We start from the raw sequence: 22,954 nt of genomic DNA, 5'->3' as shown, positions 1-22,954 counted from the left end.
CATTGTTTATTAGCACTGTAGTGTCCAGGAAGTGGATCTCTTGTGTGGACTGGACCAGGCTGAGGTTGGTGGTGGGATGGAAATTGTTGAAATCGTGGTGGAATTCCTCAAGAGCTTCTTTTCCATGGGTCCAGATGATGAAGATGTCATCAATATAGCGCAAGTAGAGTAGGGGCTTTAGGGGACGAGAGCTGAGGAAGCGTTGTTCTAAATCAGCCATAAAAATGTTGGCATACTGTGGGGCCATGCGGGTACCCATAGCAGTGCCGCTGATCTGAAGGTATACATTGTCCCCAAATGTGAAATAGTTATGGGTAAGGACAAAGTCACAAAGTTCAGCCACCAGGTTAGCCGTGACATCTTCCTTTCCAAATGCAAACAGATGGACATCGTACCAAAAGGACTGAAGGTCAAAAATCCATTACAATCTACATACCACACAGACTATGCTGACAGCTTGTGCCTCACGCTCTCAAAGAAACTGCGGAATCACCTGATCAAGATCCTCTACAGCAAACAGGGAAAGATTAAGAATGAGCTCTCAAAAATGGATACTCTCATAAAGAACCAACCTTCCACACAAACTTCCTCGTGGCTGGATTTTACTAAAACTAGACAAGCCATTTACAACGCACACTTTGCTTCTCTACAAAAGAAAAAAGACACTAAACTTTCTAAACTACTACATGCTACAAGGGGCCACAGCAATGGTTCCCTCACCCCACCTAGCAATATTGTTAACCTATCCAACTATGCTCTCAGCCCAGCAGAAGCAGCTGTTCTATCTCGGGGCCTCTCCTTCTGCCCCTCCACCCCCACGAACATGATACAGTTCTGTGGTGACCTAGAATCCTATTTTCGACGTCTCCGTCTCAAGGAATATTTCCAAAATACCTCTGAACAACATACTAATCCACAGAGGTCTCCCTGCCAACACTACAGAAAGAGGGATTCTAGATGGACTCCTCCTGAAGGTCGAAACAGCAGACTGGACTTCTACATAGAGTGCTTCCGCCGACGTGCACGAGCTGAAATTGTGGAAAAGCAGCATCACTTGCCCCATAACCTCAGCCATGCGGAACGCAATGCCATCCACAGCCTCAGAAACAACTCTGACATCATAATCAAAAAGGCTGACAAAGGAGGTGCTGTTGTCATCATGAATAGGTCGGAATATGAACAAGAGGCTGCTCGGCAGCTCTCCAACACGAGTTTCTACAAGCCATTACCCTATGATCCCACTGAGAGTTACCAAAAGCAACTACAGCATTTGCTCAAGAAACTTCCTGAAAAAGCACAAGATCAAATCCGCACAGACACACCCCTGGAACCCCGACCTGGGATATTCTATCTACTACCCAAGATCCATAAACCTGGAAATCCTGGGCGCCCCATCATCTCAGGCATTGGCACCCTGACAGCAGGATTGTCTGGCTATGTAGACTCCCTCCTCAGGCCCTACGCTACCAGCACTCCCAGCTACCTTCGAGACACCACTGACTTCCTGAGGAAACTTCAATCCATCGGTGATCTTCCTGAAAACACCATCCTGGCTACTATGGATGTAGAAGCCCTCTACACCAACATTCCACACAAAGATGGACTACAAGCCGTCAAGAACACTATCCCCGATAATGTCACGGCTAACCTGGTGGCTGAACTTTGTGACTTTGTCCTTACCCATAACTATTTCACATTTGGGGACAATGTATACCTTCAGATCAGCGGCACTGCTATGGGTACCCGCATGGCCCCACAGTATGCCAACATTTTTATGGCTGATTTAGAACAACGCTTCCTCAGCTCTCGTCCCCTAAAGCCCCTACTCTACTTGCGCTATATTGATGACATCTTCATCATCTGGACCCATGGAAAAGAAGCTCTTGAGGAATTCCACCACGATTTCAACAATTTCCATCCCACCACCAACCTCAGCCTGGTCCAGTCCACACAAGAGATCCACTTCCTGGACACTACAGTGCTAATAAACAATGGCCACATAAACACCACCCTATACCGGAAACCTACTGACCGCTATTCCTACCTGCATGCCTCCAGCTTTCACCCTGACCACACCACACGATCCATCGTCTACAGCCAAGCTCTGCGATACAACCGCATTTGCTCCAACCCCTCAGACAGAGACAAACACCTACAAGATCTCTGTCAAGCTTTCTTACAACTACAATACCCACCTGCAGAAGTAAAGAAACAGATTGATAGAGCCAGAAGAGTTCCCAGAAGTTACCTACTACAGGACAGGCCTAACAAAGAAAATAACAGAACGCCACTAGCGGTCACCTTCAGCCCCCAACTAAAACCCCTCCAACGCATTATTAAGGATCTACAACCTATCCTAAAGGATGACCCAACACTCTCACAAGTCTTGGGAGACAGGCCAGTCCTTGCCTACAGACAGCCCCGCAATCTGAAGCAAATACTCACCAACAACCACATACCACACAACAGAACCACTAACCCAGGAACTTATCCTTGCAACAAAGCCCGTTGCCAATTGTGCCCACATATCTATTCAGGGGACACCATCACAGGGCCTAATAACATCAGCCACACTATCAGAGGCTCGTTCACCTGCACATCCACCAATGTGATATATGCCATCATGTGCCAGCAATGCCCCTCTGCCATGTACATCGGTCAAACTGGACAGTCTCTACGTAAAAGAATAAATGGACACAAATCAGATGTCAAGAATTATAACATTCATAAACCAGTCGGAGAACACTTCAATCTCTCTGGTCACGCAATCACAGACATGAAGGTCGCTATCTTAAAACAAAAAAACTTCAAATCCAGACTCCAGCGAGAAACTGCTGAATTGGAATTCATTTGCAAATTGGATACTATTAATTTAGGCTTAAATAGAGACTGGGAGTGGCTAAGTCATTATGCAAGGTAGCCTGTTTCTTCTTGTTTTTCCTACCCCCCCCCCCCCAGATGTTCTGGTTTAACTTGGATTTAAACTTGGAGAGTGGTCAGTTTAGATGAGCTATTACCAGCAGGAGAGTGAGTTTGTGTGTGTATGGGGGTGGGGGGGATGTGAGAAAACCTTGATCTATGCAGGAAATAGCCCGACTTGATTATGCAAAGAGTTGTCACTTTGGATGGGCTAGCACCAGCAGGAGAGTGAATTTGTGTGGGGGGTGGAGGGTGAGAAAACCTGGATTTGTGCTGGAAATGGCCCACCTGTTGATCACTTTAGATAAGCTATTACCAGCAGGACAGTGGGGTGGGAGGAGGTATTGTTTCATATTCTCTGTGTGTATATAAAGTCTGCTGCAGTTTCCACGGTAAACATCTGATGAAGTGAGCTGTAGCTCACGAAAGCTCATGCTCAAATAAATTCGTTAGTCTCTAAGGTGCCACAAGTACTCCTTTTCTTTTTGCGAATACAGACTAACACGGCTGTTCCTCTGAAACCTGTCATTATGCAAGGCACTGCATTTAGCCGTATGGAGTGGAAATCTATCAACTGCATGAAGAAACTTGTACAGATACAGACAGACATCATCTTCCTTTCCAAATGCAAACAGATGGACATCGTACCAAAAGGACTGAAGGTCAAAAATCCATTACAATCTACATACCACACAGACTATGCTGACAGCTTGTGCCTCACGCTCTCAAAGAAACTGCGGAATCACCTGATCAAGATCCTCTACAGCAAACAGGGAAAGATTAAGAATGAGCTCTCAAAAATGGATACTCTCATAAAGAACCAACCTTCCACACAAACTTCCTCGTGGCTGGATTTTACTAAAACTAGACAAGCCATTTACAACGCACACTTTGCTTCTCTACAAAAGAAAAAAGACACTAAACTTTCTAAACTACTACATGCTACAAGGGGCCACAGCAATGGTTCCCTCACCCCACCTAGCAATATTGTTAACCTATCCAACTATGCTCTCAGCCCAGCAGAAGCAGCTGTTCTATCTCGGGGCCTCTCCTTCTGCCCCTCCACCCCCACGAACATGATACAGTTCTGTGGTGACCTAGAATCCTATTTTCGACGTCTCCGTCTCAAGGAATATTTCCAAAATACCTCTGAACAACATACTAATCCACAGAGGTCTCCCTGCCAACACTACAGAAAGAGGGATTCTAGATGGACTCCTCCTGAAGGTCGAAACAGCAGACTGGACTTCTACATAGAGTGCTTCCGCCGACGTGCACGAGCTGAAATTGTGGAAAAGCAGCATCACTTGCCCCATAACCTCAGCCATGCGGAACGCAATGCCATCCACAGCCTCAGAAACAACTCTGACATCATAATCAAAAAGGCTGACAAAGGAGGTGCTGTTGTCATCATGAATAGGTCGGAATATGAACAAGAGGCTGCTCGGCAGCTCTCCAACACGAGTTTCTACAAGCCATTACCCTATGATCCCACTGAGAGTTACCAAAAGCAACTACAGCATTTGCTCAAGAAACTTCCTGAAAAAGCACAAGATCAAATCCGCACAGACACACCCCTGGAACCCCGACCTGGGATATTCTATCTACTACCCAAGATCCATAAACCTGGAAATCCTGGGCGCCCCATCATCTCAGGCATTGGCACCCTGACAGCAGGATTGTCTGGCTATGTAGACTCCCTCCTCAGGCCCTACGCTACCAGCACTCCCAGCTACCTTCGAGACACCACTGACTTCCTGAGGAAACTTCAATCCATCGGTGATCTTCCTGAAAACACCATCCTGGCTACTATGGATGTAGAAGCCCTCTACACCAACATTCCACACAAAGATGGACTACAAGCCGTCAAGAACACTATCCCCGATAATGTCACGGCTAACCTGGTGGCTGAACTTTGTGACTTTGTCCTTACCCATAACTATTTCACATTTGGGGACAATGTATACCTTCAGATCAGCGGCACTGCTATGGGTACCCGCATGGCCCCACAGTATGCCAACATTTTTATGGCTGATTTAGAACAACGCTTCCTCAGCTCTCGTCCCCTAAAGCCCCTACTCTACTTGCGCTATATTGATGACATCTTCATCATCTGGACCCATGGAAAAGAAGCTCTTGAGGAATTCCACCACGATTTCAACAATTTCCATCCCACCACCAACCTCAGCCTGGTCCAGTCCACACAAGAGATCCACTTCCTGGACACTACAGTGCTAATAAACAATGGCCACATAAACACCACCCTATACCGGAAACCTACTGACCGCTATTCCTACCTGCATGCCTCCAGCTTTCACCCTGACCACACCACACGATCCATCGTCTACAGCCAAGCTCTGCGATACAACCGCATTTGCTCCAACCCCTCAGACAGAGACAAACACCTACAAGATCTCTGTCAAGCTTTCTTACAACTACAATACCCACCTGCAGAAGTAAAGAAACAGATTGATAGAGCCAGAAGAGTTCCCAGAAGTTACCTACTACAGGACAGGCCTAACAAAGAAAATAACAGAACGCCACTAGCGGTCACCTTCAGCCCCCAACTAAAACCCCTCCAACGCATTATTAAGGATCTACAACCTATCCTAAAGGATGACCCAACACTCTCACAAGTCTTGGGAGACAGGCCAGTCCTTGCCTACAGACAGCCCCGCAATCTGAAGCAAATACTCACCAACAACCACATACCACACAACAGAACCACTAACCCAGGAACTTATCCTTGCAACAAAGCCCGTTGCCAATTGTGCCCACATATCTATTCAGGGGACACCATCACAGGGCCTAATAACATCAGCCACACTATCAGAGGCTCGTTCACCTGCACATCCACCAATGTGATATATGCCATCATGTGCCAGCAATGCCCCTCTGCCATGTACATCGGTCAAACTGGACAGTCTCTACGTAAAAGAATAAATGGACACAAATCAGATGTCAAGAATTATAACATTCATAAACCAGTCGGAGAACACTTCAATCTCTCTGGTCACGCAATCACAGACATGAAGGTCGCTATCTTAAAACAAAAAAACTTCAAATCCAGACTCCAGCGAGAAACTGCTGAATTGGAATTCATTTGCAAATTGGATACTATTAATTTAGGCTTAAATAGAGACTGGGAGTGGCTAAGTCATTATGCAAGGTAGCCTGTTTCTTCTTGTTTTTCCTACCCCCCCCCCCCCAGATGTTCTGGTTTAACTTGGATTTAAACTTGGAGAGTGGTCAGTTTAGATGAGCTATTACCAGCAGGAGAGTGAGTTTGTGTGTGTATGGGGGTGGGGGGGATGTGAGAAAACCTTGATCTATGCAGGAAATAGCCCGACTTGATTATGCAAAGAGTTGTCACTTTGGATGGGCTAGCACCAGCAGGAGAGTGAATTTGTGTGGGGGGTGGAGGGTGAGAAAACCTGGATTTGTGCTGGAAATGGCCCACCTGTTGATCACTTTAGATAAGCTATTACCAGCAGGACAGTGGGGTGGGAGGAGGTATTGTTTCATATTCTCTGTGTGTATATAAAGTCTGCTGCAGTTTCCACGGTAAACATCTGATGAAGTGAGCTGTAGCTCACGAAAGCTCATGCTCAAATAAATTCGTTAGTCTCTAAGGTGCCACAAGTACTCCTTTTCTTTTTGCGAATACAGACTAACACGGCTGTTCCTCTGAAACCTGAAATTTTCTAAGCACACTCTTCACTCCATTATCCAAGCCATTAATGAAAATGCTGAATAGTACTGGACCCCAGATGGACCCCTGCAGGATCCTAGTTTGACAGGAAACACTTAACTATTCTTTAAGCATGGTCTTTCAACCAGTGGCACATCCACTTTATAGTAATTTCATCTAGACCACATTTTCCTAGTTCCCTTATGAGACTCTTATGTGGGACTGTATCAAAAGCCTTACTAAAAATCAAGATATAATCACATTTACTGCTTCCTCCCATTCAGTAAACCAGTGACCTTGTCAAAAAAGGAACTTGGATTTGTTTGGTATGATTTGTTTTTGACGAATCTATGCTGGCTATTCCTTATAACTCTATTATCCTCTAGGGTCAGCAACCTATGGCACGCGTGCCAAAGACGGCACGCAAGCCGATTTTTAATGGCATGCTGCTGCCTGCCAGGTCCGCCGGCCCCGCTCAGACCGCTGACAAACCCAGGCCGGGACCCCGGCAGGCAGCAGCGTGCCATTAAAAATCCTGCCTGCCCCGGCTCGCTCTTCTTCTCCGCCACCCCCACCCCAATTGGGGCAGGGTGAAGAAGCTTGGTCCTGCCAGCTCCTGCTGCAGGGCAGGCAAGCTCCCCCCTCCCGAGCCTCTTCCCCCAGCGTGCTGGGTTCCTGCCCCTCCTCCTCTCCCTCCCTTCTGCCGATCAGCTGATGGTCCTTGCGAGGGAGGGGGAGAAGTGGAGCTGCAGCAAGCTCACCCCTCCGTGGAGGAGGCGGAAAAGAGGTGGGGACTGGGCCTTGGGGAAGGGGGGTGGAATCAGGGCTTATCCCCTCCAGCCCCCTGCTGTGAGCTGCTCAGGGCAAGGGGCTGGGAGCAGCCCCATGACCCCAGCCCACACCCCAAGCCCTCTGCCCTGACTCCTGCACCCTCCTCACACGTCCCCAGCCCTGACTCCTGCACCCCCTCACATGCCCCCAGCCCTGACTCCTGCACCCCCTCACATGCCCCCCATACCCCATGTCCTGACTCTTGCACCCCCCACATTCCCACCCCTCGCACCAAACAGGAGGTCCTATACCCACCCCCCACATTCCCACCTGCACCCCTCGCACCAAATGGGAGTTGCCCAGGTAAGCACTCCACCCCCAAACCTCCTGCCCCAACCCTGAGCCCCCTCCCTCATTCTAGCTCCTGGCCAAACCCTACACCCCAAACCCCAGCCTGTTCCTTCACCCCCAGCCCTGTGCTCAGTGCACTCCCATCCTCAGCTCAGTGCAAAGAGAGAGGAAGAGAATGGGCTAGAACCAGGGAGAAGGTGGGTACCCACTCTATATGGGCAGGGCCGGGATCTCTGACTGGCAGCGGGCTGAGCAGGGCCGGCAGCCGGGACCCTGGCTGGCAGGACCCGGCAGACGGAACCCCAGACCGGCAGCGGGCTGAGCCGCTCAGCCCACTGCCAGTCTGGGATCCCGGCCACCAGCCCTGCTCAGCCCGCTGCTGGTCTGGGGTTCTGGCTGCTGGCCCCTTGCCAGCCAGGGTCCTGGCTGCAAGCCCCGCTTAGCCTGCTGCCGGCCTAGGTGAACAGAACCCCAGACCAGCAGCGGGCTGAGTGGACTGGCGGCGTAAGATCAGCATTTTAATTTAATTTTAAATGAAGCTTCTTAAACATTTTGAAAACCTTGTTTACTTTACATATGACAATAGTTTAGTTATATAATATATAGACTTATAGAGAGGAACCTTCTAAAAAAGGTTAAAATATATTACTGGCACGTGAAACCTTAAAGTGAATAAATGAAGATTCAGCAAACCACTTCGGAAAGGTTGCCGACCCCTGCTCTAGGTGATTACAAGGTAGACACATTAAAGGTTTGTGAGACACTAAGACACAGCAGTGATGGGAACCTTATAATTTCTTAAGTAAATCATTTAATTTTCAAATGTAAATTTTGAAAAAGATTTTTTTTTTAAAAAGTCAATACTTCTACAGAAAAACTGGAACAAACTCAAGCATTAAAAAAAAGAAAAGAAATGTTCTGAATTTTCAAATATTTCTTTTAAATCAGCTCCAGTTATCACTAACATTTTAATATGTAAGAAAACCAAATTCTCTGAAAGACTAGCATCTCCCATTCTGTGGAGATATTACAGTAACACTGGCAAGTTCTGAGAAAACTGGTTTAAACATTCTTCAGAATTTAGTTTGTTTTCCTGTAAATGTTTACAATTTCACCTTGAAATAAATATTTTAGCATAATACAATTACCCTCTTATTATAAAGAAAATTTTTACGATGTAAAATTTTCACGCTACTTTGTAAGAGATTACAAATGGGTTTTACTGCTTCTTGAACTTCTTCTGAAAGATAAAATGCAGAAGTCAAAGTGTGGTTTTACCCTGAAAAGTGGCTAAAACGGCTGTGTCATGATTTCTGTTTGTCATCCCTCACTGATTTCTACATAGTTTACACGTAAAAAGACGATTTGACCCTAAGCGCCAGTTCTGTATAAACTCAACCTCAACATTGTACAAATTCAGACAGACTTGCCTAAGTTGCCATGGGAAAAGAACTCGAGGCAGCAAATACCTCTGCCTGAGTTTCGACCAGTGTGACTCACTGAGGTCACGGAAGGCTGGGCAGTATGACTGCACGCAGTCTGCCAGTTGAGCCCTTGTCCTTCCTGGATAGGGAGCCGGGAAACCAAGGGGAGATTGGGAAGGGAATTTCTTCTTTGGATTTGGTCTGTTGATTTTACCACACAACTCCAGGAGACAGAATGGACAAATGAATGACACAGGGAAGGAAGGTATTGTTTGGATTTTTGTTATCCCAAAAGGGGAAGGTTCATATTTGTTTAGTTTAGCTGGGGGAAACTGAGGCAGCAGGCAGGTAAGCCATTGTTGGAGGCACATGCAGCAATATTCTATACATGTGAAGATGATGGATAAACCTGTCTATCTTCTTGGGCATCACCACCAGTAAGAACATTCTGCCAGCAAAAGTAGCCTTCAGTTATACCTGTGCAACTCCATTGCCTTCATTGCATAGGTGCATCGCTCTCAAAGAGACTACCCTGTAGCATTAATAGTGAACAGGTTATTCAGACGATGTGTACGTTCAGGAAAAATTTGCTTAGGATGAAACTAAGCTTAGAAAGAAAAGTCTCTAGCAATACCCATAATAATTAACGTAAAGACAGCTACTCAATTGTGACATTAAATGACCCAGCCACCAATTTTAAAGAAAGAAGCATACACAACATTCAAGTAGATTTGTGCAATCAATCTTGCTTGGATCATCAGATCAAACTGAGGGTATTACCAGTACATTTTGACCTAAAGTTCAGGGCCAATCCGAGTTTCTAAGAGTAAAAACCTGGATAATTATCAGGAGTTATTTTTTCTTTAAAAACACAACAAAATAACCCAACCCAGGAAAATTCTACCATTTATAAAATCTGTTAGTTAGATTCAGTCTCAACACATGCTTGGTCTTTATCAAAACCTTGGGGTCTGAACTATCAGGGTCACTCTAAGCCAGCCAAATAACCCTCAGTTAAACAAGATAGATGAGGTTACACTTTTTTGATGGATTGTAGTGTCCTCACTCTAGAACAACCTACATATTGTCGTAGGCTGGCCTATCAGCAGAGCTCTGAGTGGGTCCTGGAAAGTCATAGTAATTTGGGTGTCCTACTGAGTCACCAACATAGGGATGCATTCACTCTGGCTTCATGTCCCCTGTCTGACTCAGGTCCAATGCCACCACTGATAGGATGTGATTTACAGCCATGAGATGCAATAGGGATCAGGTTGCTAAAGCTGTAACTGCTCTTCCCAGCCTCTGAGAGCTTGTCTTCACTGCATACTTAGCTCCAGTGTTGCCCCACTTTGACTTGTGTACACACCCAACATCCCTGCTTTAAGGCCTGGTCTACACAGTTTTGCCAGCACAGATGTGGGCTAGGAACGGGGGGGGGACACAACAACCCACATACTTCAGCCAGCTGCACTAGCAAAACCCCAGTGTAGATGCAACTATGCTGACAGAACAGTGCTTCTGAAAACACAGCTAATGTCATTGGGGCGAAGGTGTAGCTATGTCAGCAGATGAAGTCCTTCCAGCTTATGCCACATCTCCACTCGCGGGGTCTGCCTGAACTGCTGTGCTGGCATAGTCATACCAGCAAGGGATCTGTAGTGTGGACCAGTGATTCTCAACCTTTCCAGACTACTGTACCCCTTTCAGGAGTCTAATTTGTCTTTCATACCCCAAGTTTCACCTCACTTAAAAACGACTTGCTTACAAAATCAGACATATAAAGTGTGCCAGCACACTATTACTGAAAAATTGCTTACTTTCTCATTTGATCTCTATGAAATTTTAGTTTGTATTGACTTTGCTAGTACTTTTTATGTAGCCTTTTGTAAAGCTAGGCAAATATCTAAATGAGTTGATGTACCCCCTGGAAGGCCTCTGTGTACCCCTAGTTGAGAACCAACAGTCTGAATGTGGTGGTGAGTTTAACCTGAGTTGGCTGGCCCAAGAAGAGAGACAGGTGAAAGCTCAAGTGAGCACAGCTCCTGAGCTGCTCACATGACCACTCTGAAGAGGGGATACAGGCTAGCAGCACTTGAGTGCCATTAGTCCTCCTGTGACTTCCCACGATTCCCCCTGCGGGCCCAGAAAGAACAGACATGTTCTCGCACATCACACTGCAGAACAATTCACAGTGCAGCTCAGATTACTGCAGCGCTGAGACCCATTGGATATGTCCCCAGAAGTCTTAGTGCCACCCACAAGTAAGTGCAGTGCTATTGTGGACACAGCAACTCAAGTGTTATTTTGCAGAGCAGCCACTCTCACTCGAGCTAGGTTAACCCGAGAGCTGTAACTCTAAAGTATGTAACTTGAGTTCTCTCTTTAGTGAAGACATACCCTGACTGAGACCAATGCAGGACTGGCTGAGAACAGTATATCAGAATCACCTAGATGACATGGCTGCGAAAGACTAATGATGGCTTTATTAAAATAAACTGTATTAAGGTTTTATGTGATAAAGGAAGCTGATGAACAGAAACAGTTGTCACCCTATCCAAAGAGTCCCCCTTAGTCATTTATTAAGTTGTCCATATCTGACATCTTTTGGGACAGGATAAGACAACTGTTCTTTATTGCTTATTAGTCCCAATACTAGGAATAGCCTCTTGATCTTGTCCACTACAAAAAAGGATCTCAGTCATCATCAGGGGAAATCCCAAAGGGACATGGTACCCTTGCAAACTGAGCACCACCCAAATTAATCTCTGGCAAAGCATTTAAAGTGGTGTGGTTGTATATTCAGTTCATGTCCACCACTGGCAATCTTGTCATGCCAACTAAGCTTTTGACACCTACGATCATCACCTGTGTAGCAGCATTCCTTGGAACACACACACTTTGGAATTTGTTGATCTTCCATTCTAATAACATGTCCCTACCAAGAAAGCCACTGAAACCAAATCAGTGCTGATAGACGTGATTGCTAGCTTTGGCTTGGAACATCCCCATTTCTAATCTTGTCCTGCCACTCAATATAAAGCAGTGGACAAAGACATAAATCAAAAACATCTATCAGATGTTCTTCCAGCTTTCCTCATCACCCATATTTCACTGCCATAAAACAGAGTTGGTGTAACTGTGGTTCTACAGACCCAAAGCTTTGCAGCAAGCTTGACGTCACAACGTCTCAACAGAGCCACTGAAGGGCCTGAAACACAGCAGCAGCTGCTGCTATACAAGCATCTAGATCTTTCAAGCATCCTCCAGCACTATCTATGACACTGGGCCCAACTGCACGATGTTCTGTCCAGAAAGGTTAATATTGAGCTGGTTGTAATATGGAGGAGACTGCCTGATAATGGCCAGATACTTAGTTTTATCTGGATTAATAACCAAACTAATGCATGCTGCTTCTTGCCTGACCAGACTGGCCATAAACTGCGGCAATTTTCCAAACTTAGTCAACAAGACAAGGTCATTGGTGTATTCAAGATCTCAAAGCAAACTGCCTCCTCAAAACTTATCCATCAATTGATCAACACTAATATTGAACAGTGATGATGACAAAACAAAGCCTTGCCACGCTCCCATGGGGATAGGAAACTCAACTGATTCAAATGCAGCTTTCTGTTCCATTATAAAGCTCTTCTATCAATGAAGTTATCTTCCCAGGAACACTTTTAGAATATCTACGCAGCAATAAAAAACCTGTGGCACTAAGGCTCAGAGGCCAGGCTGTGGGTCTAAAATATACAATGCAGATGTTTGGGCTCAAGCTGGAATCCAGGCTCTGAGACCTGCCCCCCTTCATGGGGTTTCAGAGCCCAGGCTCCAACCCAAGCCTAAACATTTACAACACTGCAATTTTTAGCCCTGCATCCTGAGACAGCTGACCAAGGCCAGCCACAGCCATGCTGTGGGTCTTTTATTGCACTGCAAATGTACCTCAAGTCTAATTAGATCCCAAAGAGATCTCCTGGACATTACAAACAGACCCAGCTTCTTTGCATCCTGCTCAAAGGAGGCACAATATCAAAGGAAGTACTGGTCCTAGACCATAGGAAGGTCTAATTCCAACAAGCAAATAGCTTACTAAATTGCCTGATTGTTATCTTAAGTGCATATCACTAACAAGATAGAGCACATTAAGATTTCAATTCTTGTCTGCACATGACTGCACATTTTATGACCTACAGCAAGTAATCTAGAGAAAGGAATGTATGGACCATCTTATTTTCTTTATCGTCCTCCTCCTCAGGCAGGCATACTCATTCCTTACACACACAATGAATTGTTTCTCTAGGTACTTCAAAAAGAAAAGGAGTACTTGTGGTACTATCGGATGCATGAAGTGAGCTGTAGCTCACGAAAGCTTATGCTCAAATAAATTTGTTAGTCTCTAAGGTGCCACAAGTACTCCTTTTCTTTTTGCGGATACAGACTAACACGGCTGCTACTCTGCAACTTCTCCAGCTACTGTTATTGCTGAGCATGACCAGATTGTTTATGTTCCCACAATCATAACCAAGGGGATGAGATTTCTACTCCTTCCTTCCTTGTGCACCCAAAACAAAATCAAAACCCCCCATGTTTTCACCTTTTCATTACTTTACACTTCACTAAGACCAGGTCTACATTTGCTGCTATAGCTATACTGATAAAAGCACTTTATGTTGCTATAACTACACTTTAGAATCATAGGGTTAGAAGGGGCTGCAAGAGTCATCTAGTCAGACCCCTTGCCAAGATGCAGGATTTATTGCGCCTACACCATCCAAGACATCTTTTTGAAAACCTCCAGTGAAGAAGCTTCCACAAGGCAGTCTGTTCCATTGTCCTACTGTTCTTACACTTAGGAAGTTTTTCCTGAGATTTTACCTAAATCTGCTATGCTGTAGTTTGAACCCATTACCTCTTGTCCTGCTCTCTGTGGCAAAAGAGAACAACTTTTCTCCATCTTTTTTATGGCAGCCTTTCAAGTATCTGAAGACCACTATCATATCCCCCTTAATCTCCTCCTTTGCTTATATGGCTTGCATTTCATCCCTTTAATCATCTTTGTCGCCGGCCCCTGGATCCTTTCCAGTTTCTCTAAATCCTTTCTATACACTGGTGACCAACACTGGACACCGTACTCCAGCTGGGGCCTAATCAGTGCAGAGTAGGGCTGTACTATCACCTCCCATGCTATGCGTCTGTTAATGCAACCTAAAATTGCATTTGCTTTTTTTGCAATAGCATTATGTTGCTGACTGATGTTGAGGTTGTGATCCACCACAACTCCCAGATCCTTCTCAACAGTTCTGCTCCCAAGTTTTCCCCCATTCTGTATTTGTGCATTTGGTTTTTCTTCCCTAAGTATAGCACCTTACATTTGTCTTTGTTGGGTTTCATTTTGTCGTCTATAGCCCAGTTCTCCAATTTATTAAGATCCCTCTGAATTTTAGCTCTATCGTCCAAAGTATTGGCAAATCGCCCCCCAGCTTTGTGTCATCTGCAAACTTGATCAGTATGCTCCCTATACCTCCATCCAGGTCATTAATAAAGGTGTTAAACAACACTGGGCCCAAAATAGATCCCTGTGGAACACCACTTGAGACCTCCCTCCAATCTGACATCATTCCATTAATAGTTATTCTCTGTTTGTAGTTGTTTAACCAATTATGTACTCACTTAATGGTATTTCTGTCGAGCCCACATTTCTCCACTTACACTAGGGATTTTCTCAGTATAGAAATGTTGCGCCATCTCCCCAAATCACTTCTGTACCTGACACTGCTATACTTGCAAAAGTCTCGAGTGTAGACCTGGCCTTAATATGTTCACGCAGATACACTTTCATTTAGACGGTCACAAAAGTTCATTATACCTTTGAATTCTTCACATTACCCTCCTTTTACACAAAGCAACACATTACAGTTCTAATACCAATCTTGGCGAAAGCAATAATTCAACTGTAAAAAGTAGGCACAGTGAGTCTAAAATACCACACAGCTATTCCCACATAGCTGATTTAAGAAACAGAACAGGATAACTGATTATCTAGATTAATTTCTCCTAAAACAACAATTCCTGTATGAATTCTTCCCAGATTTAAGGCCTTAAACTATAAAAGCTAATGTTAGGGGGCCAATTTATATAACAAAACAGAATTTGGCCTGGTGTTTTTGGAATACATTATAGGTAGTAATGAAAACACATTTATTCTCAAAAATTAGGGACAAGGAGTACAAAACTCACCTATGATTCTGACTGTTGCTCTTGTATATACATTAACTTTTTCTGTTTGTGAAATCTCATTAATTACTATCTAGAATTCAAAACCAGATAGCATCAAAACGCAGTAGGACTAGATTCAGCAAGATGACTGCTCAGTTGCGGTCTCCCTCATAGATTTACTCTTTTAACACACAGGAATTCTGTTGAAATGTATAATTTGCATAGCATCTAGAAATCCAAATTAAGGATCAGCATCCCATTTTGTTAGCCTTGTTTCATGTAATAAAGGACAGCTGCAAACAATGAGTGCTCCGACCTCAGCAATAAGTTTGCTCAGGTTATGTCTACACTTCAGCAGCACAGCTACCGCATGGCAGCCATGCTGCTGTAGTGCCGTAGTTTAGATGCTTCCTACATCAACGGAAGGGGTTTTTCCATCAGTGCAGTTAATCCACCTCTCCGAAAGGCAATAGCTAGGTTGAGAGGAGTCTTAGGCCATGCCTACACTATGGGCACAGGCTCGCCGATAGCAATTCTGGGCCCCAAGGCCAGGGCCGTCCCTGGGGAGGGGGAGGAGGGAGGACCGGGGCGGAAGTGAGGAATCCATCACTTCTGGGACCGCCTGTCACTTCCGGGACTGACCGAGCTGGCCAATCGTGCCAGCCCACTGGACCCCCCAAAGCGCAGGGCCCAGTGTGGTCAGGAGTGCCTAGGAGCCCTCTGGCCAGCGGTGAAAGTAAGTTAAAGGATTTAACGGTATGCCGGAGTCCTGAGCAGGGGGCGTGCTCTCAACCGGAAGAAGCACAGCTTTAAATCCCCGGGCCCTTTAAATCACCCGAAGCTACCAGCTGCAGAGGCGGCTGGGAGCCCTGGGGCTCGGGGGCGATTTAAAGGGCCTAGGGCTCCAGCTGCTGCTATGGCAATGGAGCCCCAGGCCCTTTAAGTCACCGAGGAGCCCTGGGGACTCCTGGCTGCCACCGCTTTCCCGGGGCTCTGGACTCTGGCAGAGCTTTAAAGGGCCTGGGACTCCGCTGTGGTAGTGGCTGCCGGAGCCCCGAGCCCTTTAAATCCCCGCCTGAGCTCTGCTGCCCGAGCCCTGGGGTAGCGGCGGCTGGGCTCCGTCGGGGATTTAAAGGGCTCGGGGCTCCAGCCGCCGCTATCGCCTCAGCCCTTTAAATCCCCGCCAGAGTCCCGCCATCACTACCCCAGGGCTCGGGCAGCAGGGCTCAGGCTGGGATTTCATAGAATCATAGAATATCAGGGTTGGAAGGGACCTCAGGAGGTCATCTAGTCCAACCCACTGCTCAAAGCAGGACCAATCCCCAATTAAATCATCCCAGCCAGGGCTTTGTCAAGCCTGACCTTAAAAATTTCTAAGGAAGGAGATTCTACCACCTCCCTAAGTAACGCATTCCAGTGTTTCACTGCCCTCTTAGTGAAAAAGTTTTTCCTAATATCCAACCTAAACCTCCCCCACTGCAACTTGAGACCATTACTCCTTGTCCTGTCCTCTTCTACCACTGAGAATAGTCTAGAACCATCCTCTCTGGAACCACCTTTCAGGTAGTTGAAAGCAGCTATCAAATCCCCCCTCATTCTTCTCTTCTGCAGACTAAACAATCCCAGTTCCCTCAGCCTCTCCTCATAAGTCATGTGTTCCAGACCCCTAATCATTTTTGTTGCCCTTCACTGGACTCTCTCCAATTTATCCACATCCTTCTTGTAGCGTGGGGCCCAAAACTGGACACAGTACTCCAGATGAGGCCCCAGGGCGGTAGCGTGGGCTGGAGCCCCGGGACTCTTTAAATCCCTGCCAGAGCCCCGCCACTGCTACCCCAGGGCTTTAAATTGCCATCTGGGAAAGCCGGTCCCGGTACGGCGCACCAGCTCTTGCCGATACACTGTACCATGCCTTCCAGCTTACTTTCACCTCTGCCTGCGGCCCACTCTGGCAATTTAAAAGGGCCCAGGGCTCCCAGCTGCCACTACCGCAGCAGCAGCTGGGGGCCCCGGACCTTTTTAAATTGCCTGGGTCTGTGGGGAATTGCCCCCTTTGCTCACCCACTGTCAGCAGGCCTGTATGGGCACTATGCCACTATAGCATAGATGTTTCCTACATCGACAAAAGAGTTTTTCCATTGATATGGGTAATCCACCTTCCCAAGCAGCAGTTTGGTTGACTGAAGAATTTTTCCATTGACCTAGCCAGGTCCACAATGGTGGGGTTACGTCGGCTTAACTAAGGCACTCAGGAGTGTGAATTTTTCACACTACTGAGCAACCCAGTTAGGTCAATCCAAATTTTAAGTGTAGACCAATGACAGTTCTGTTGATTCATAAGACAGAAAAGAATCCACTTTGGTATGTTTCCAGACTCCTGTGTGGTCCTGGCTGCAGGGCTTACAGTAGGAAAAACAAAACAAACAAAAACCTTACTTTTTAAATAATTAGGCAAGCAAACCATCTACCTTCCCTCCCAAATATACCTATTGTCTTCATAACAGACTCTTCTGTTCTGCCCATCTGTTCCTAACAGTTCATCTATTCTGGATTCTTAAAAAAATAAAATAAAATAAATAAAAAAACAACACACCACACACCTCAATACTTCTGTATAAATAAAAAAAGACTTTGATTATGGAAGTTTTTTCAGTTTCCAAATTGGAAGTGTAGTATTGCTAGCTTTTACCTATAAATTCTTCTACCCACTACAGGACCCTTCCCGCAGTGAGTTTCCAGCATAATGCATATAAATGGTGAATTTAAGAACGAAAATTAACCTGGAGGACTGAGACACTGAAGAGCCTCTGTGTGTTCCAGGGCCTGTAAGAATTCCATCAGTTCCACCACAGTGCAACCCCTTTCACCCATTAGTCTCAGGAGACTCCAACTGGGGCTTCCGTCTGGCTCCAGTACTTTGAGAGAACATTGTTCCAACTCCAGAGAACTGCAAAAAATAAAATAAAAATGTTAAGTGCATTTGTGTGTATGCCAGCTGATCAATTTAAAATGGAGAAAGAGAAACCTGATCTCTGTGCAATACTCATACCTAATTTTGCCCCGATGAGATTGCCTTGTACGGAAATATTGATAAAACTGAATATGTGAAAGTAAATATTCATTTTTGCAGGGGAAATTACTGACAGGAATCTGGTTCATTACTACAAATACAAGATCTTCCTGATGTACACTTCTGACTCCAATTAAGCAGTGGATTTTTATATATGAATCTAGTAGAGATTATTCCACTAATGTGAGGTATGTTCCCAGTTCTATATTTTATTGTTTCCTGGAAGTATTTAAAGTATCTTACACATATGCAGCATCTCATCTCAAGAGGATTTCAAAATACATGACAACTGTATACAAATCATACACAGCCACTTTAATTAAGCTGCCTGGAATGAAGGTGAACTGCATGCCACACAAAGAATATTTGTGTGTAGAACAATTCTAGCCAATACAGTGGGCAGACTCCTCCACTTGTAGGCAGGACTTCACTTTTCATGATCTCCTCTGAAAAACCAAATACCTGTGCAAAAACCTTTCCATTTACGGTGTGCCGACTTCAGAAGCAATAAACAATGAGTCACCAATGGCAGGATTTAAACTGTGGTTCCAGGAAGACACTATTTCAGATATGATGCTTTCATCACTGATGTACTGCTATAGTTTAAGAAAGATTAAATATTAGACATTTGCCTAGTGGGTCTTGCCCACATGCTCAAGGTCTAACTGATCACCACATTTGGGTCAGATTGGCTGAGATCAATCTGATAGTTTGGTGGGATAGTTCAGTGGTTTGAGCATTGGCCTGCTAAACCCAGGGTTGTCAGTTCAATCCTTGAGGGTGCCGTTTAGTTGATCTGGGGCAAAAAATGGGGATTGGACCTGCTTTGAGCCGGGGGTTGGACTAGATGATCTCCTGAGGTCCCTTCCAACCCTGATATTCTGTGATTTCACCTTCCTCTGCAGCATGGGTTACTTGCAAGTTTAAACTAGTGCAAATGGTGAATTCTCCGTAACTTTAAGTCTTTAAACCATGATTTGAGGACTTCAGAAACTCAACGAGAGGTTAGGGGCCTTCTGTGGCCTGCAATGTGCAGGAGGTCAGACTAGATGGTCCCTTCTGACCTTAAAGTCTATGAATGTATTTACGCTTCATTGTCAATCTGTAATTGCAGACGTAGAGATCCATGCATTAAAACTTCAGTCTTAAGCGTTCACAGCCACTTCTAATAACCTTTTCTGGATAGTCTCAAAATGTGAAGAATTAGGAGAGGATCAAAGTTATGGAAATATATGAAGTCATATGTCACCACAAGAAACGTTTATTTAGAACCCCTTTATTTAATTACCATGTACTTGCTACAGATTAATTGATAAGGTGGTGATGGGAAAGGGTTTTTAGACTCTTGAGAAAAAGGGACACTAACATAACCCAAGATCCAATAAACTTCAGCAGCAGACAAGTGTGAAGACATCCTGGCAGGAAGACTACAAAGCAGACCAATTTGTACCAGTATATTTTCTCCCTTGCAACAATTTTCATGTTTGTCTTCCTCTTTGCTCTGTAAGAACATGGGATATGCCTCTTAAGACTGTAGGATTACTTATCTGCACAGCAGTTACATCACTAAACTTCTTCACCAAACTACAAAGGGTGCCAGCCAAAAGAATAATTCACCTACCTTACAGAATAAGAACAGTGGGCATTTTAGCCACAAGAATGAAACCAATAAGACAGTGCATCTTATCACAACAGATCATCACCACACGTTGCATACACCAAATCTGTCACTCACGTGGTCCACTTGCGCCAAGTGGCTTATGTCTCTGTGTCAAGCCTTGCATGGATCCTTAAGTTGTTCCCTGTAGGAGCTACCCACCCCTGCACTCAGCTAGGAACCTACTGAGAATCTGCACCTGTCACTGCTGAAGCACCCCAAGTGTGCATGCCAGGGACTCCTTGCCCAAGCATTCACCAGAGCATGCTGTGGCTTCCTCGTTACATGTTCCAAAGTCTCTTCCCTGAGGTGACATTGCCCCAGCAGCAACTCTCCCACTGTTTGTGCTAGGGCCCCCATACGCACCTCACCTGCCCCCCGCAGGGCTCTCCCACTGCCTGTGTCAGGACCCCCAGCCACACCCTCACCTGAACCCCCAGGGCTCTCTATTCCCTGTGCCAGGACCTCCAGCCACACCCTCACCTGAACCCCCATGCTCTCTATTCCCTGTGCCAGGACCCCCAGCCACCTTCACCTGCCCGGGCTCTCCCACTGCCTGTGCCAGGCTCCCCAGCCGTACCCTCATCTGCCTCCCCGCAGGGCTCTCCCCTCTCTGTTCCAGGACCCCCAGCCACACCCTCACCTGCCCTCCCAAAGGCTCTGCCCTCCCTCTGCCAAGACCCACTAGCCACCTTCACCTGCCCTCCTCAGGGCTCTCTCCTCCCTGTGCCAGGCTCCCCAGCCTCACCCTCATCTGACCCCCCCATGGCTCTCTCCTCCCTCTGCCAGGACCCCCAGCCTCACCCGCCCCCGCTTCCCCAGGGTTCTCTCCTCCCTGTGCCAGGCTCCCCAGCCTCATCCTCATCTGCCCCCCATGCCTCTGCCCTCCCTGTGCCAGGACCCCCAGCCAAACCCTCACCTGCCCCCCCCAGGGATCCCAGCCACTTTCACCTGACCCCCCCAGGGCTCTCCCCTCCCTATGCCAGGACCCCCCAGCCACACCCTCACCTGCCCCTCCCCCAGGGCTCTCCCCTCCCTGTGCCAGGCTCCCCAGCCGCACCCTCACCTGCCCCTCCCCCAGGGCTCTCCCCTCCCTGTGCCAGGCTCCTCAGCCACACCCTCACCTGCCCCTCCCCCAGGGCTCTCCCCTCCCTGTGCCAGGCTCCTCAGCCACACCCTCACCTGCCCCTCCCCCAGGGCTCTCCCCTCCCTGTGCCAGGCTCCTCAGCCGCACCCTCACCTGCCCCACCCCCAGGGCTCTCCCCTCCCTGTGCCAGGACACCCAGCCACCTTCACTTGACCCCCCCCAGGGCTCTCTCCTCCCTGTGCCAGGGCCCCCAGACACACCCTCACCTGCACCCCCAAGGCCTCTCCCCTCCCTGTGCCAGGACCCCAGCAATAGAATCATAGAATATCAGGGTTGGAAGGGACCTCAGGAGGTCATCTGCTCAAAGCAGGACCAATCCCCAATTAAATCATCCCAGCCAGGGCTTTGTCAAGCCTGACCTTAAAAATTTCTAAGGAAGGAGATTCTACCACCTCCCTAGGTAACGCATTCCAGTGTTTCACCACCCTCCTAGTGAAAAAGTTTTTCCTCATATCCAACCTAAACCTCCCCCACTGCAACTTGAGACCATTACTCCTTGTCCTGTCCTCTTCTACCACTGAGAATAGTCTAGAACCATCCTCTCTGGAACCACCTCTCAGGTAGTTGAAAGCAGCTATCAAATCCCCCCTCATTCTTCTCTTCTGCAGACTAAACAATCCCAGCTCCCTCAGCCTCTCCTCATAAGTCATGTGTTCCAGACCCCTAATCATTTTTGTTGCCCTTCGCTGGACTCTCTCCAATTTATCCACATCTTTCTTGTAGTGTGGGGCCCAAAACTGGACACAGTACTCCAGATGAGGACTCACCAATGTCGAATAGAGGGGAATGATCACATCCCTTGATCTGCTCGCTATGCCCCTACTTATACATCCCAAAATGCCATTGGCCTTCTTGGCAACAAGGACACACTGCTGACTCATATCCAGCTTCTCGTCCACTGTCACCCCAGGTCCTTTTCCGCAGAACTGCTGCCTAGCCATTCGGTCCCTAGTCTGTAGCTGTGCATTGGGTTCTTCCGTCCTAAGTGCAGGACCCTGCACTTATCCTTATTGAACCTCATCAGATTTCTTTTGGCCCAATCCTCCAATTTGTCTAGGTCCCTCTGTATCCTATCCCTGCCCTCCAGCGTATCTACCACTCCTCCCAGTTTAGTATCATCCGCAAATTTGCTGAGAGTGCAATCCACACCATCCTCCAGATCATTTATGAAGATATTGAACAATACCGGCCCCAGGACCGATCCCTGAGGCACTCCACTTGACACCAGCTGCCAACTAGACATGGAGCCATTGATCACTACCCGTTGAGCCCGACAATCTAGCCAACTTTCTACCCACCTTATAGTGCATTCATCCAGCCCGTACTTCTTTAACTTGCTGACAAGAATACTGTGGGAGATCGTGTCAAAAGCTTTGCTAAAGTCAAGAAACAATACATCCACTGCTTTCCCTTCATCCACAGAACCAGTAATCTCATCACAGAAGGCGATTAGATTAGTCAGGCATGACTTTCCCTTGGTGAATCCATGCTGACTGTTCCTGATCACTTTCCTCTCATGTAAGTGCTTCAGGATTGATTCTTTGAGGACCTGCACCATGATTTTTCCGGGGACTGAAGTGAGGCTGACTGGCCTGTAGTTCCCAGGATCCTCCTTCTTCCCTTTGTTTAAGATTGGCACTACATTAGCCTTTTTCCAGTCATCCGGGACTTCCCCCGTTCGCCATTAGTTTTCAAAGATAATGGC

The 22,954-nt window shown here is 46.6% G+C and overlaps 1 protein-coding gene across 2 annotated transcripts in view; it reads right to left on the bottom strand.

The window, feature by feature from the left end:
- The window catches only part of MALT1 (MALT1 paracaspase), a 94,622-nt gene that overhangs the window by 70,184 nt on the left and 1,484 nt on the right, over positions 1–22,954 (bottom strand). For both annotated transcript variants that reach the window (XM_048851137.2, XM_048851139.2), the window contains exon 2: positions 18,156–18,322. In XM_048851137.2, coding sequence (XP_048707094.2) covers positions 18,156–18,322 — 167 coding nt within the window. The remainder of the gene's footprint in view (positions 1–18,155; positions 18,323–22,954) is intronic.

Source organism: Caretta caretta, chromosome 5, assembly GCF_965140235.1.
Source record: "Caretta caretta isolate rCarCar2 chromosome 5, rCarCar1.hap1, whole genome shotgun sequence".
Classification (NCBI taxonomy): domain Eukaryota; kingdom Metazoa; phylum Chordata; order Testudines; family Cheloniidae; genus Caretta; species Caretta caretta.
Note: the sequence above shows the minus strand (reverse complement) of the source record. Positions and strands in the feature narration are given on the sequence as shown.